The 17,469-nt window shown below is 26.6% G+C and overlaps 1 protein-coding gene across 2 annotated transcripts in view; it reads right to left on the bottom strand.

The window, feature by feature from the left end:
* Positions 1 to 1,635: 1,635 nt before the first annotated feature.
* The window catches only part of LOC129989251 (inactive histone-lysine N-methyltransferase 2E-like), a 44,090-nt gene continuing 28,256 nt past the window's right edge, over positions 1,636 to 17,469 (bottom strand). For both annotated transcript variants that reach the window (XM_056097642.1, XM_056097643.1), the window contains exons 20-26: positions 16,586 to 16,733; positions 14,750 to 15,033; positions 12,115 to 12,978; positions 4,453 to 4,657; positions 4,067 to 4,177; positions 3,233 to 3,474; positions 1,636 to 2,488 (exon numbers count right to left, since the gene is read on the bottom strand). In XM_056097642.1, coding sequence (XP_055953617.1) covers positions 2,225 to 2,488; positions 3,233 to 3,474; positions 4,067 to 4,177; positions 4,453 to 4,657; positions 12,115 to 12,978; positions 14,750 to 15,033; positions 16,586 to 16,733 — 2,118 coding nt within the window. In that variant the 3' untranslated portion in view covers positions 1,636 to 2,224. The remainder of the gene's footprint in view (positions 2,489 to 3,232; positions 3,475 to 4,066; positions 4,178 to 4,452; positions 4,658 to 12,114; positions 12,979 to 14,749; positions 15,034 to 16,585; positions 16,734 to 17,469) is intronic.

Here is a 17,469-nt window from a genome sequence, read left to right as displayed (position 1 = left end):
GTTTTTGTGCATGCACCCAGAGGCATTTATTTCATCAAAAAGGAGTGAGAGAAAAGTTTAAAGGAGATGTTATATCTAGCAATATGGTAAATTCAGATTAATCACGGATTTAGAAGGCATGATGACAGCAAAATGCAAGTATCATCAAAAAGTTCTTATCTCGAGATTCTGAAGCGAACAGTACTATCAGTCTTCTATCTACAAAAATTAAGAGAATGAGGAAAGAACAAAGCCAGATGAATTCTTCTAAATTAGGTAACTTGCATAAAAGAGACAAATTTCTAAAACCTGAACCACTTGGAAGCAACGTATTTCCCATCCGATATCAGGGCCCTAACTTCTACATTGGCAAACAAATACCTTGATGCCCTCAATAAAAAGAAAGATGGCAGTTCATATTCCTAGGACTTGATAAAGATCAAAGGTCCTGTGATCAGGTATATTTAACAACCAAAGGTAAGTGATATAAACTTACGTACAAATCCCTAACATGTACAATAGTTATATTTTAATAATGTGAGAAATAAACTACCGCAGGCTTTAATGAAATATATTCTTAATTAAACCCTAAACAATTTTGAAGTTTCACATTTATACTTTTACGACATAACACATGAAGTTACTGAAATTATGTAGGAACTCATTTAATAAGAATAATAGATCTATTGGCCAAATGCCTAACAGCATAATTATGACTGCTATGTGCTAAGAGATAGTGCTAATAAAAACAACTTAAATACAACCAAAAAATTTTCAGATATCAAAAATCAATTGGTGATAAATGAATTAAATGCTGTTCTAAATGGAGAAGATAAAATTAATATAGATATATTGGAGATTGTAATATAATTGAGACAGTAAAAAAAGTATAAAAATGAATGTTTTCATGGTTTCAAAACAGAATTTAAGTAGGAAGGTTAGAACCAAGTGGCACTTGCCAAAAAGGCAGATATGACAAAGGGAATTGCAACTAGTAATCATAAGCCTTAAATAATGTTAATGATGAATTGATTCAATCAAGAATAATGCATAGAATATCACTAGTAATGTTGAAGGAAATGGAATAAAAAATTTGACAATTAATATTTGAAATAAAGTAAATTTAAACTGAAAAATAGTAGACAGATGCTTATAATAGAAACAAAAAATAATAAAACATTGTTGATTTGCATGTTTAATCAAAAACTCAAATTATATATCTAATTCTAATATTTATTTTTAAATGACAATAAAATTTTGCTAATAGAGTATAATAGTCAATCATTAAAATATATTCCCACGCTCAATTTTTTAACTTATGCTCTTTTACTTGTTCATGATATAAAATAATGATGTATTCACCCTCTAATTATTTACAAAGACCCCCCCACTGGTACAATTTTATTTTAGATGTTTAAGACCATCCAGAAGAAGTAATTAACCAGAGATACAAACACAAACCTCTAAAATAGAATAAGGCTGGAGTTCAAATACCTAGTTTATAAAACTCTGGAAAGTATGAACTGCATTGTTTATTTGATATAAAGCAACCTAAAATTCTTCAAAATTGTCATAAATAGAAGTAAGGAAACATTAAACAACATGTTCAAATTAATGTTCTTTCAGAACAAATATTTTATTTGAGAACATTTTTTAAATGTTACAAGAATGTGCATTGTCAAATATTTATGTACATAGCTATACAATAAAAGATGAAAAAATAAAAATAAATTATTTGCATGTACAAAAAAAGTTCTCTAAAATCTGTTTTTATTTTGATATTTAGAGTGTAACAAAAAAAAAAATCTGAAAATTTCACCGGCTTGAGAGGAAAGAGGAAGCATTGCACACTATCAAAAAAAAAAAGGGGGGGGGGGGGGGTAAATAAAAAAAAAATATGTATAAACCAAATTGAGCAGAGCACATCTTTGTTGTGCTTTTTACATTGGCAACAAAATATTATACAACAACGAACAACAAAAATAATATAATAAAAAATAATACAGCATTAGAATAACTATGTACATATTTCAGTCTGAATGAAATGAATGAATAAATTTTTTGTTACATTTATACAATGGATATATATATTTATATTTTTAATAATCATATGTACAACATGTGATGTGTGAAGGAATAAAACAAATGCTAATGAACTCTGAACACACTTCAATTGGAAAAATGTACATTTATACGATAGTTTATAAAATTTTAAAATGTCAATGAAGGTGAAGAGCGCACAGCCTTACTTATAGAGCCCAGATGGGTAGACATGAGGGTATGCCTTGTGGCTCATGGGAGGTTGTGGAACCATGGTGGTGAACCTTTGTGCGTTGACAGGTGCATATTCATGTCGAGTGGGAGTCCTTAAAAGAGCAGGGGGCATTGATGGAGCGAAGGAGTGTGTTGTTGGCAGCAATGGAGGTCTAATTGTTGGGTTAGGCGGAACAGGAGGCATGATAGGTGCAACCATAGTAGGCCGAGTCGGGATAAAAGGAGCACCAGGAACCTGAAATTAAAATGTCAACACCTTTTTTTTTTTTTTTTTTATGAATTGAGAGAAAAAAAAGTGTAAATTATCTATTTTGTCACTTGTTCTCTAATGAAATGGAAAACAAATTGCAAGCTTTCTATAAAATTGATTTTTAATAATAATAAAAACTATGACTCCTTTTATTTTTTTATGGAAATAATTCAATGCAATTCCCCTTTGCTTAATTTGCTACCTTTCAAATACTATAATGTAAAATTATTTTCATTTATTTAAATTAACACTGTATTCATGAACTTATCTGAATTCTTCCCAAAATATTTGTGATCTTGACTTCTCGTAATTAAATAATTGTCCTCGTAAGATTCAAAGTGAACTTACATTTTCAAGATAGGCGATTTACATTGTGATAGGTTTATTTACTGCTTATATTAAATATAATCTCAATGCATCTACTGCCAGTCAATATGTTGCAGTTTCATGAAATTATAAAATTGAAATATTGGCTGAATCTTTTAATGTTTAAATTACTCTAATAATATCAAGTAATAAATGAAATAGTGTATATCAATAATAATTGAAAAATTTATTTAAATATTGCTTGCCTAACTCGATATAAGGACAAAAAAACAGATTTTGACAAATATATGGCGAGAGACTTTTTACTGTATTTTGTCTAATAATTGAAATTTTCCAACTGCCATTATTAGAGAATTAACACTAATGCAATAAGGTTATGGCAAATAAAATGAAACTATTTACCTGAGGTGGAATCATGTATGGAGGCCGAGGAAATGATGGATGAACATATCCAAATTGTGAATGCATCACAGGAGAAATTGCTCTTAATTCAGAGGCTTGAGTACAACGAGGTCGAGGAGGTGGGGGTGGTGGAGGAGGAGGGGGCGGAGGTGGTGGTTGAGCACTCACTGGTGGCTTAGAAATATTTGGATTAGAAGAAGTTTGATTATTGCTTTTTGATTTCGGCAGCATTAAGCTGGAACCTGAAATATATAATTACAAGTTAAAATAGAACTGTACTTCACAAAAAATAAATGGATTTAAAAAAATGAACACAAATATTATCATGGTAATAGTGATGTTTTTTATTTGATAATGATAGAGGAATCATTCAAAAACAGGGGGGGGAGTAACTATACTAAAAATGTAATAAGATTTAAATTTACCCTCATTGCATTTTCAAAAGATATTACAAAATAGGACTTTGGCAGAACTCCAGTGTCAATCAAAGGTGATTAGTTTTAACACCTGAATCATATGTCAAAATGCATCTAGCACATTTTTTAGACTTTAGAAAAGAAAAAAAAAATTCTAGGCAAAATATTTGAAGAATTTTAAAAACTCAATGAAATTTTTATCTTTACATCTAAAAATAATTTTTTTAAACCTTTCTTGCATTTCTAGATATTTTATTTTGATTAAATAGATAATACGTATTAGTTAGCAAATCAATTTCACACAATAATCCTTTCTGTCCAAAATTATTTAGAAAGTCTCACACGCCTGCCAATTTTAATGAATCGACTGCTAATTTTTATGATATAAAATTAACACTGTAGAACATTTTATACATACCATCAGAAAAATCAAATCCAAATTCTCGTTTTAACCTTTCATTCAAATTTTCCCGATGTTCAATTGCATCTTGATTATCTTCACAGGTTGATACTTTTTTCTTTTTAACAGCTGTGAAAGATAGAGAATTAAACATTTAATAAATATTTTGTCAACAATGGAATAATATTAAAATTTCAGTATCAAAAAAACTTTTTTCAAGTCATTTAACATTTAACCTTATCAAACATATAAAATTGCTCATTTAAAATTCACAGATCAAATAAAGTTCAAAAAGACAGAAGGATGGTGATGTTCTTTTTAAATGTGAAAAAGCAGGAAAAAGTATTTCACATGACAATTTGAAGGTAAACATCTAATACAATTTTAAAAATTTTAACATTTACCTCGTTGTTTATTAGACTGATTCACAGAACTGTCAGAAGTGTCAAAAAGAGGAAGAGGAGCTAATGTAAGTTTTGCTGGTAATAATTCTGTTTTAACTGGTGAGGAGTTAACTGGAATATCATTTGGTTTTTTTTCTGATTCAGAGTTAGAACGAGATCTGTTCATATTTTCTTGCACTCGCATACGATATTCTGATAATGATACCTGAAAAAGAATGTAAAAAAATTTAATATTGATAAAACAATCTTAAAAAGATTCAATTTACGCAAATAAAATGCAATCAAATCTCTTTTATAAATTTACATTAAATATAAAGGCAGGTTGATTTTTAAGATTAATATTTTGTTCTGATGCTTAAGAACTTTCCAATTTTTGAATCGCAAACACGTCTTAAAACATTATCATCGCAATCAGATCAAAACCACAACTAGATTAAACATGTAACATCAAGCTCCCACATACAAGGTGTCTCAAAGAAATGGAGCAAATATTTAACTAATGGAATTAAGCATATATTTTCAAAGTATTAACAAATAAGATACCAATGTGTGAAAATACTTTGGCATTTGTAGAAGCTGAGAATAAAAAGTTACTAAAATTAAATATATTGATGCACCACCCACAATGAAAAAACATCAGTGAGTAAAAATGTTTTTCTTGCATTCATCTAAAATCAAGACAAAATTTCAATCTTCTACTTGTGAAATTTGCTGAAATATTAAAAGCTAATTTATTGATTCGACCATTTTTCCATTGCTCTGATTGGTGTTTGAGTGAAAATTTTTGCATTTTCATGGATCACATACATATCACAAAAGCTTATTAAAAAAGTGGAATCATAATAAATTTGTATAATGGCAATTTTTTTTAAGTTAATGAAAAATGGTCAAATAAAACATCAATTGAAATATTTAAAAATACAGTTTATTATAATACACATCATTTACACCTATAAAAAATTATATTTGTTTAATAATGCTGACATATGATTCAGTTTACCATTTGTGTCACCAACACAAGTTTCTTGAATTAACTGGTAAAAATATGCTGCATTTACAGGAAATGTGTAATATAAAGAAGAATGCAAGCAACCCCATAAATAAGAGTCGAGTAGTCAATATAGTTGATATAGATAGAAATTTATAAAGTCCTAGCAAGCCGATCCAGGAATTCAGCATCCAACAGATAACATATGGTTAAAAAAACACCATCTATTTGTGACTGCAGGTGTAAAAGTACTGTGAAATGCCAGAGTTCAGATATAATGTCATTCAGAACCTACAAAGTATATTGGCCACCATTCAACATATTAATGTACAAAATAGGACCAATTACTTTTTTAAAATTCCATATCACACATTTACTTAAAACTGCCACTGATGACAAACTTCTTCTACAAAGAATTTATTAATATTTCATTTATTTGCCCTTCATTTGAATTGTGATCATTTCGACAACTGATGCTTTCCATCTCGGTTATTATGATACTAGTCTTTTCAAATCATATTTTGAGAAAAGATTATTTGATTTCACAGGAAGTGGGGTCCATTTGTAAAACTCTGGATGTTGATCATTATCCGATTGTAATGGATGCATTGTTGTTTTAGAAATAAGTTTTAACTTAATACTCAAAAATTAGCGAGAGGGTAGTTTGAAAACTAAAGAAGCCAAAATATCAATTTCTGAGTTGTTAACATAATACTTCATTCTACCCAAGGAAATAAAAATTTAGTAATTTGCAAATCACTATATCTTTATTATCTCTGTGATAATAAACTTTCTAAAACGATGCTGGCATTTGTCACATTCTTGAACTAAGCAGCACTATGATTACAGTCAGTGTAAATCATCATATTATCAATCAATCATATTTCAAAACATTTCTCATATTGGAAAGCTTAATATCATGCACACAACTGTAAAAAAGATTTTTTTTTATTTGGTATTTTATTACTCCTTTGATACATCTTAAATGATAATTTTTTTTCAAATTTTGTTATAATGAATATTTGTATTTAAATTTGAATGTAATAAATGTTAACAATCAAATTCCTTCTAAATTTAAAAATATGCATATCTCAGCAGATTGTGTAGATAGAAGCATGAAATTTTGCGAGTGTAACCTAGATGAGCATAAGAGATTGGTGTTTAATACTTTTACACCATGGAGACCATATAAAAGTTTAATTTTAAACTACACAGAAGCCAAAATGTTTTCATGAAATCACCTATCTTATACTTCCAGTTACGAAGTTTCATAAAATATCTCTAGGTATAATATCTAGGAAAATAAACACTTTTTCAGGATACATTGTTTGTTAAGTATTTCACAGCTATTAGTATTAACTTTAAAGGGCGATAGAGTATATATAGGCATATATAAATCATCATGATTTATTGTTATAAATTCAAATTATAATAACAGTAGGAATAGTAATAGAAAATTGGAGGGGAAAATAAAATTCCCAATTACTTTTGCTAATACATATTAATTGGAATTTAGGTAATCAAACTGATAATAAAAGTTATATTTCCAAATACTTCATTAAAATTGAATCTTTTTTTTAAAAAAAAAAAAACTGAAATAAGCAATGTAGAAAGAAAAAAAAACACTCAAGTAAACTTCTAATATTTAGATTTAATGGCAAAAAGAAAAATCTTTTAACGATAGAAAACTATTTTTATTACACAAATGATTCTTGAAGCGAAGAAATAATACAATTAGTATTTTCACTATTCCAAAAATATAAATACTACTCAAGTTCAATGCTTTAATTATTATGAGTTGCATTTAATTCATACTATTTTCAAAAACAAGGCTATGTGAAACTTATGTAAACTGCACATGATTTTCGCATTTCACCCCACAACCTTATAGGCTTTTTTTTTTTTTTTTTTTTTTTTTTTTTTTTTTTTGTGAAAATAGTTTGTTTATTAATGACAATGTTTTGTATAAATAAGAAAAAAGATACAATGCTATGAAAAAAATTCACATGCAAAATGCTTTCTTTGTGTGTTAAGATCTTCAAGATTAAAAGCATAGTAAATTATTCAAAATTTTTAAAATATAATTCATCATAATGATCAAAAATAAAGAATACTTTTTTACTTCTGACCATCAAAACTTTTTAAACATTTCCTGTATAAAATAAATTAAGTGAAATTCTACAAGGTTTGTTTATTATATTATATATTTGAAACATCTAAAAATAAAGAAATGTATTGCATTAATTGCTGTACTTGCAGCTTCACTTGCTTATATATGTTTTATACATTAAGCAATTAAGAAAAAGCAAAATACATATAATTTTACTCTGTACAGTTTTTAAGTTCTTAATTTCAACCCTTTAAAACGTTTTAGAAACCTGAGCTCTTATTTTAATTATATTTAATCATTATTAAAAGTTTTTGATAAACAGACTCTTAGCCTCACAGTTTGTAGTGTGTGTGTGTATGTATGTAATGGGAGAAAAAATAAGTTTTTAAGTGAATGCTGGCAACCACAAATTTTAATTTAAGAGAAAGCCAGTTTAAAAAAAGAAAATCTAAGTAGTCTTTGATCTTAAATACTTAATGCGAACAAATATTATCATCATAGATCTTAACTGCTCCTTAAAATAAAATTTCAATAATTACAAAATTCAAACAAGTCAAAGTAAATAATTTTTGTGAAACAAGGTACATTAAATGGAATGCCTATTGCTCATGAAAATAGCTACACCTTTTTTAAAATATTTTTGTTGTATCTAATTTTTGTGTAAGTGTGAGATGCAATTAAAAGTAAAATAAGCTTGATGTTTCAACAGAAAATAGGCATCGTAATAAAATTATGTTTAAATTTGTCAAAAATTGATTAAATTTAACAAATAATTACACAAAATTGACATTTCTGCTAGTGGAAAACTAATGTTTAAAATTTTAAGATGGTTTAAGAATTATATTTGTGTAATGATATGTTCTGAAATTACAGGGGTAAAATCTAAAATTATTCTATTTTTTAATGGTATAGTTACTTCTAGTTAAGTGCCCCTCTTTTCCTCAAATAAAGTTTATTGTATATGCATAATGTGTAATTTTATTCTCTTGCTAATATACATACTGATTATCATTTCTGAACATCATTTTATTTTATATTGGAAAACTACAAAAGCCACCGAAATAAATTTTCAATGAAGTGAGAAAAGAATAGATTATAAATAACATTTTGGAAAGCCAGAGAGACTATGTATAAGATACAGAAATTCATCTATTATCTTAAAAATGCTTGAAGGTCATGTTTAAAAAAAAATAAAAAGCAATGATTACATTTTTTAATACATTGTAGATATTTCATATTAATTTATGTTAAGATGTTTATTCTTTGTATTTATCTGAGGATACAGACTGCGCTTCAATTTACTTTTTAAAAAAATAACACTATTTTTTATGATTCTTTAAATACTAACTAATCCCCACTATCATTATAAAAAAAATGTTGGAAGGCTAATTGTTTTAGAGAGTTTAAATATAAAGATCGCAATTCTTCTAAATGAATAGTAATTAATATTTTCCTTATATTAAAAAAAAATATACCAGTAAACAATTAGTCTTTGTTATTCAGGAATTCCATGTTTGACAATTAATGAAAAAAAAAATAACGACTTTATTGCCAGTAAGAGAAACTGAAGACCTTGAGAAGAAAAAATGCTTTTTTTATCAGCCATGTTTTTATGTCAGAAGTTAAAAACTAATGAGTGTCTTTTTATAATAAATTAATTAAATGGTTAAATTAAAAAAATAATATAAATATCAACTAATTAAAAAAACAGAGATTAAATTCTTTCTAAATATTATATTTAACAGCCAACTGAATAATGAAATGCTGAGATAAAAATTCCAATATACATTTAGGTTTTGAAATTTATTCAATGCATCATAAAAAAATTTAAAGGAGATAAAAACCATCCATCCAAAACATATTGTGAAAATGTTTTAGGGTTCATTTATTTATTTACATTTTACTTTTAAACTATTACATACCATCAATAATGTTCTAGTAAAATTGTATTTAATGCAGTCACAATGCACATAAGTATAAATTTAATAACTAAAAAAAATTAAAAAAATATTATATTAAAATAAATCAAAATATTCTAAAAAATTTACTAAAGAAAAAATATAAATTACAAATATCAATTTTATTTCTTTAAAGCAATGCAAAAATAATTTGTGTTTAATAACATATTCCAATCTAATGAGAGAAAATGTTGAAAAATTCTTTGTTAATAAGTATCTAATTATATGCGAAGTTTATTCTGAACTCAACTTGTAAAGCATTTGAAATTATTTTTTTAATCATATATATTACTTTTATAAATAGCAAGCCTATTAACTTTATCATGTCAAACTTAATGTAATAACTAATTATGCTTTATATAATTGTACAGATCTCCCTTCTTATGATTTTAAATTATCTGTAAAAGATAATGTGTGTCACTACCTGTGATACTTCAGGAAGTATATAATAAAAGAGATAATAATTATTAACCACATAATAATAAACGAATTATACCAAATAAGCAAAATCTTATTAAAAAATTTACAACTGCATTGAAAATAAAATCTAATAACAAACATTAAAAATCTCATTTATTTTGAAAATTTCTCCAAAAACAAAAAAAATACAAATTTTAGAATGATATCAAATTACAAAAAAATGAATATTAAAAAAAATTACTGATATTCTCTCGGATTTTGCCAAATAAATCTTGACTTTTATAAACCACTAAAATCAACTTTCCAGAAGAAAAAAATTCTAATGTCTATTTGTCTAGAATATTATTAATCTATTTGGTCTCCATAAAATTTAATAACAGTAATTTAAAGGATCTTAAATATTCATAAAAAAAACTATGACAATCACATCGTTTTAGAAAAATAAAAAAAATTGGAAATCAGAAAAACTGCTATATTTTGATGAGTGGGTGCATGAAAAGAATTATGTCAGAAGTTACTTAAGCTCTTTCTTCTTCAATACTTTTAATAAAGTTTGTAAATTCTGTACTGTCATATGTACAGGTTGATTTCTGTAGTGGCTCTTTTCTACAATAAGAAGTTTGTACATTATCAAATGTGCCATTATTACATATGGGGCTTGCTTTTCAATAATCACAATTAATTATAAGATGTAGTACTTCATCCAGATATAAAAGTCTTGCATTGTTCAGCATCTTTAAAGATAGTTTTCTTTTACATAATTCTTTTGATTCCTGATTAGTAAAGCAGAACAAATAATTTACATCACAAATTTTATTTCGCAGCAAATATCACTCATGCAACTTTACCATGTCTTAAAAGCATACAATGTAGGTCAGAAGGTTAGGACTAAACTTCTAAACCATCTAACATAATTAAATCTTTAAAACCTCTGTATAATCACAGTCCTTTCTTTCACAATAAATCCACACTGGCAAATTTGACTATCAACACTTTTTTTAATACACTGAAAAGAATTAACAATTTTTAAAAATTTCGCAGTTGCTTTCATCAGAAATTCTCCGGCTACAATTAGTTCCTTTGAAATTGAAGTTTATGATTTAAAAGCTTGATCCTGCTCCACCAAATGAAGAAATATAGATAAAACTATATACATAGAAGATACACTACTATTCAAGACTGGCTCTGAAGAGTAGCTTCAAACTTAATATCCATACAAGCATTTCTCAATTTTCTGTAGATAAGTATTAATACTTTGCAGTCTTTATCACATAATTATTGTAAGAGCTGATAGATTTCAGTAACACCAATTTCAAACTCAGAACACATATAGTTTAAGAAACCTGTAAAATATTAAATAATATTCAAGTCCTGACATCACTGAATTTAACAAAAGAAAGCAAATAAACAGAACCATTTTAAAATGAGTTTCATTGTAAACATTCACCTAAAGTAGAACCTTGAAGTATATGAGTAATTAGTCCATAAACACATATGAAAACTGTATAACTATCTCACTTTATGGTGCACACCCACAATTTCAAATTTGTCTTTGCTCAGAAAATTAATCACAAGCAATGTAATAAAAATACATCACTCAAGTACACAGTCTCATTCAAACAATTTTAACTACCATTTAGTCAAATGTTCACTATCTGGAAAAAAATGCAAATAAAAGTTAGTAATTAGAACTGTTAATTAAGCAACTCTCCCAATAGCACATATTCAGAAAAATCTTTTAATGTTGAATTTATATATATTCGATTAACTAATAAATTAGAATAAAATATTTAGCCAGAATGAAATAAATTAATTTTTGAGGGGGGGGGGATCTGATTTAAGAATGAATAAAATACAATTCAGACTGCTTTTTATACTAATAAAAATTTAATTCTAATATAAATTTTCATGCATCTTAATTCAAAATTGCACATATCCATCATAAAAATAAACACGAAGAACTAACATTCCTCTAACTATATTTCCAATAATTAGATATTATGAGTTAAAGTTAATTTAGATCTAAAAAGACGGACCAATTAAAATAAAAACAACTTAAAACTTTCATATATGAAAAACAGATGAACAGAAAAAAGATGAAAGGAAAGATTGTATAAATTAATAAAATCAAAATACATTTCTTGATTGAAAAGATACATCGAGAAAATTCTATAATGAATACAAACCTTTCGTCTCTGTGTTGCAGAAGCACACACTTTGACTGGACTAGATTCTTCACTTGTTTTACACCGGGTTTGAGTATTCACATCAATAACTGTACTAGTAGAATCAGTTGACTGAGCACTACCAACACTATTGGCTATGTCATTACAGGAACTGGTAACATTACTTACTGTTTTCTCAGATATCACACTTAAGTCTGAAGGCCTATCATTTGTACTCTTGTCCTCATTTTTATTTACAACAGATGTTTCACAAGAATTCATATTGCTGGTGACTTTTAAAGATGCTTTACATGGAGAAATGTCTTTGATTTCGTCTTGCATAGATGATTTTATGGTGTTAGTTTCATTTCTCTGAATATCCTTTGATGGTGAATGTTGTATTTTTTCTGATGTTGTGTTTCTTCTTGTTGCTGAAATGCATTTAGATTTCACAGGGCTTGTTTTATGTACAGGTTGTGATGCACTCTCTGAAGTAGAGTTCTGTAACTGCTTTGGAACAGGTAAGTCTTTTATGGAATCTTCTACACTTTCTACTTTGATAAAACTTTGTTTTGCATTTTTAATACTAGGAGGATCAGTTCTTGAATCAGAGGATGCAGATTCCTCTATTGCAGTTGGTTTGGGATGATGTTCTGATTTGACATTTTCTTTAATCAATGTCAAGCCAGTATCCAAAGAGATTGATTTGATGTAATCCTTTTTAAAAGAAGCATGAGTTTTAGAGTTTGTAATATCACTCTTTACATCACAGTTATTTTGAATATTGCTTTCAGTTGTCTCACTAAGTTTGTTTTTATCAAAATGCAGTTGGTCGTCAGAATTCTTTTCATCAGATAAAACCACAATGTCACAGTTAACCACTTCCTAGAACAGTAAAAAAATAATGAGAATACTTTATTAAAAACTAAGCATTAGATAATATTTTTTTTACAGGTACAAATGTAAAAAATATGCAAAGCATTAAGAAAAGAGAGAATTTGTAAATTAATTTAAATAAAAAATAATAGAAAAACTTTAAAGAAATTATTATTCTTTGTTTCTAAGTTTTAAAAAAAATGCAAACTTGAGTTTTTTCTAGAAAATTTTATATGAATTGCAACAAATAACTGATTTATTGAGAGCAGGTTTTCTTAGAGGGATGGTGACGATTAACTTGTGCCATTAATAAATAATTCTACTATCACTCTTTATCAGAAGAGTTCAGCCATTTAAATAAATGTTGAAAATCAGTAATAAGTAGGAAAACATTTAAACATACTGGTGTAAAAACCTGGCTTCATTTATGACCAATATTAGTCAAGATAATTACCGTTTGAGATAGTTAGAATCATACACATTTTTTAACTTCTTTATCTAGTTAAAAATAAAGAATTCTGAAAGGTGAAACCAATAAAAACAGCTATAATAAAAATTATATAAATGAAACATAAAACTGAAGTTTTGATACAGGTAAGTTGATTTTCTTTGTTAATAGTTAGCATAAAATATGATTACTAGATTCAGAACCAACCGGCAAAATATACCTATCCTGTTTAAATTTTGTTAAGAAATCTTGCAGCAAAGTCAGAAAGGCAGGGAAAATACAATTGAGTGTTCAAGATTACGTACTTTGAAAATTAAAGAGGTTCATAAATTTCCTTAGCTCCCATTCTCCATAAATAAAATACTTCATAAATTCCCTTCCCTCCCATATCTTATAACAGAATCCCCCCCCCCTCCAAACACACTCTTCATGGATGCATAGATTTCAAAAAAGGTTTTTTAACTTTTATTTAGATGAAATCCCCATTTTTACAGTGATTGGAGAAGAACTGCTTCAAAAACAAAGAAAATATAAATAAGAAGAGATGGAAAAGTGACCAACCAACTAGTTTCATCATGAGAAATTTTTAATTTCCATCCATAATTTAGACATACATATAAAGCAAATTTGTTAAATTAATTTCTGAAGGTTATTATTATTATTATTATTTTTTAGTAACTGCAAAATCTCAAGAATTAAAAGTATAACAGACAAATTTTTTTAAATTATTGCCATAATTGACTTAATACCTCAACCTCCATATCAATAAATACTTGAAAACATTTTTGCTGCTTCTAGAAATAAAACTAAAAATCATTAGAATTTCATTTCAGTATTAAAAGAATTTACATGGTTCTGCAATTCTTCTGAATAATTGTACCACATAATTTGTCAATATTTTCCAATTAAAAAAATAAAATAAATATTTATTTTTGCTTAGGAGTTTACTCTTCAAAACAAAACACGAGTTTCCTTAAATGAAAATATAAGCAATTCCATCAGGAAAAAGTAGCATAAATTCTCACCCTCGAGACACTCAACAAATAATTCTTTATTACACTTTTATTTTTGAAAAATCTTTTTGATTGAGTATGTTTTACTTTCTGGTTAACTTTCATAAAAAAATAAACAGAAAATTTATACATTTTACCAGATTACAGCAATATGTACTAAAAAAACATTTAATTACTAAAACTTTAACAATTTTTGAAAAATTTAAGAATAATAACTTTTAAGTCAGTTAAGAAACAGATATATATATATATATATATATATATATATATATATATATATATATATATATATATATATATATATATAATCAAAACATACTTCTTTAACGTTTTCACTGAGATGTTCTTCCACTTTTAGGTCATTAGTTTCAGGAATATGCTTTTCTTTGGAAGGTGAGAGTTCTATAATATATTCATCATTTGCTGTATTAAGTGATTGCTGTTCCATTGTATCAGTATGACTGTCATTAGGTAAAGAACTTGATGTCGTTGCATCTGTATCGTCCAAACAATTCTCAATAGATGGGCTGTGAGGAAACGTCAATGATTCAACACTTTCACGTAATAATCTTCTTTTCTTCAAAGGAGGAGTCAAAACATCAGCTGAAATAATAATAATATAGCTAATAAATTAACTAACTATAAATCATGCATTAAAAAATTCTTAATTATAATCTAATTGAATTAATATTAATTGAACTATAAATTAAGATTTTCATTCTTAAATAATTTGAATTAAGCTTATAAATTTTATGTTTCTAAAGACATTTTATAAACAGAATCTTTATTCACATTCTCATATATAACTTTTTTCTTATTTCTTTTGATTTTCATTAAGGGTTCCTAGTCAACTATTATTTTCTACATCTCATTGTTCTTGTTTTTTATTAACTGAGAAAAAGGTTTTATTTAGAGCTTCTTTCAATATATTTCATTATTATTATTTTTTTAAAATATATTCAGACATTTTTTTAATGTCAAATTATTTCAGACAAACCTTATCCAACAAAAAAACTAAGCTAACATTATAGCACTAGCTCCAGAAAAATATAAAAAGGAAATACTACAAATTAGGATACCAATCACCCAAGTCCTCATTTTTATTTCATTAATTTAACGTTATGTTCAATACAGATTATGCCCAACTATGTAATAATTTTTATATTTCAAAGAATGATACCAAATATCAATTTTGTTCAAAGGAACCCAAAGTATATTTTTAAAAAAATTTGATTCTTCTAGATTCAGGTGTTTAATTACTCAAGCTTCATAAAAAATTTTAAGATTTAAAAGTAAATCTAATACTTTGAATGCCACTAAATGTTTAAAGTGGAAGAAACCTCAATAGCACCTCAAAAATTACAAGGTGTTTCCCTATAGGGTACACATTTTCTCCTCAATGCAAATCCAATAAACATTCCTTTCAATCCAAGTTTATTGCCACATCATAGCCATCTTCCCACGACTTCATATTTAATCACTGCCATACAATTTTAAAAGAGATGTAAAAAGGTTTCTTATATCCATTTCTACTGAGATTAATTTTCAAAAATACTTACTAAACATATTTTTTTCTTATTTGAAAAATCAAAAGACAAAGGAGAAAAATGTTTTTGATATTTTAATGAATTAATTAAAAACAATTCATGAAAAACTTATTCAAAACCCAGTTAAATTCTAGATAAAACTACAATAATTTTTAGAGTTTAAGACAGAGTTAAGAATTCTATGTACAAGAAAATGACATAACTAGTATAGTATTTATCACTGTAAAAATAATTTTAAAAAAAAACGTGACTTCAAACCAGCCACTGTTTTAAGACTCTTATCCATAAATTCTATATTACTCGTATCAGAAGTGTACTATAGATTGCTGAATTAAGAGAACCGATTAAAATAAACAAACTATAAGCATGTTTTTAAATTGGTGAAAATGAAAAAAAAAGAGAGAGAGAGAGAAAGAGAGGAATCAGTATTTAAAAATTATTGCGATTACAAGAAAGAATGTGAAATAGATTACTAACATAAAAGGTCTGAATAAATAAGAAAAAATGAACTTGACAGAAATATTTTTGTTAAAAACTTTTTCCATACTTCAATTTTTGCAAAAAATAACTTTCTAATATATTTTAATATAATTCATAAATAATCATACCATCTGTAATAGTACCAGGACTGTCAATATCTCCATGACAAATAGGGCTGAGGCAGACACTGTCTAAATTTTCTAGACTGCCCGAGTCCATTTTAAGATGTTGCTCTTCACAGCTACCACTGTCACTCATAGCTTGCCTCAACCATCGCTAAAAATGACAATACTTAAATGGTAAATTTGACAAAAATCAATAGAGAAAACTGATTTATCTTATGATACTATTTACAAATTTTATATTGAAAGAAATTTCTTGTTTTCCAAAATAGTATAGCACCCTTATTCTGCACAGCAGTTGTGACAAAAAAGAGCAAACAATATGATCTACTTTCATTGATTCAATAATAAATTATCAGAATTGTTTTCATGATTTAAATTAATGTTACTTAACTATGAGAGCATACTTCAATAACAGTATTCAGCAGAATTATGCCGCATTAATTAGCAAAAATTGTTAATGTTTTTACATAGAAATTTCATATTAACATATGTGAAGACCTGCCTTTATGAAATTTTGACACACATTTACTAATAAAAATACTGATAACTTGAAAAGCAAAATAACACTTAAATCTTCAATATTAAACTATTACAATATAAAATGAGAATAAGCACATACAGAATACATGATATACATGAGAATAAAAATCGTACAGAAAAATCTATATATCACGAATGAGATAAATGTCATTTGATAAATTAAATCAAGCTGTAGAACCAGGTCTTCAACAATAACAAGGAAACATTACCATTAAATGTAAATTATTATGAAAAAAACCTAAATAAAACTGATAATATAATAAAAAGAGGAACAAAACTAACAGGGAGAATACACAAAATTATACCAATCACGGTGAAGAAACTTTTTTCAACCAACCAATAAATAA

This window comes from Argiope bruennichi, chromosome 10 (assembly GCF_947563725.1).
Source record: "Argiope bruennichi chromosome 10, qqArgBrue1.1, whole genome shotgun sequence".
Lineage (NCBI taxonomy): Eukaryota > Metazoa > Arthropoda > Arachnida > Araneae > Araneidae > Argiope > Argiope bruennichi.
This window is presented reverse-complemented; position numbering and strand designations above follow the sequence as displayed.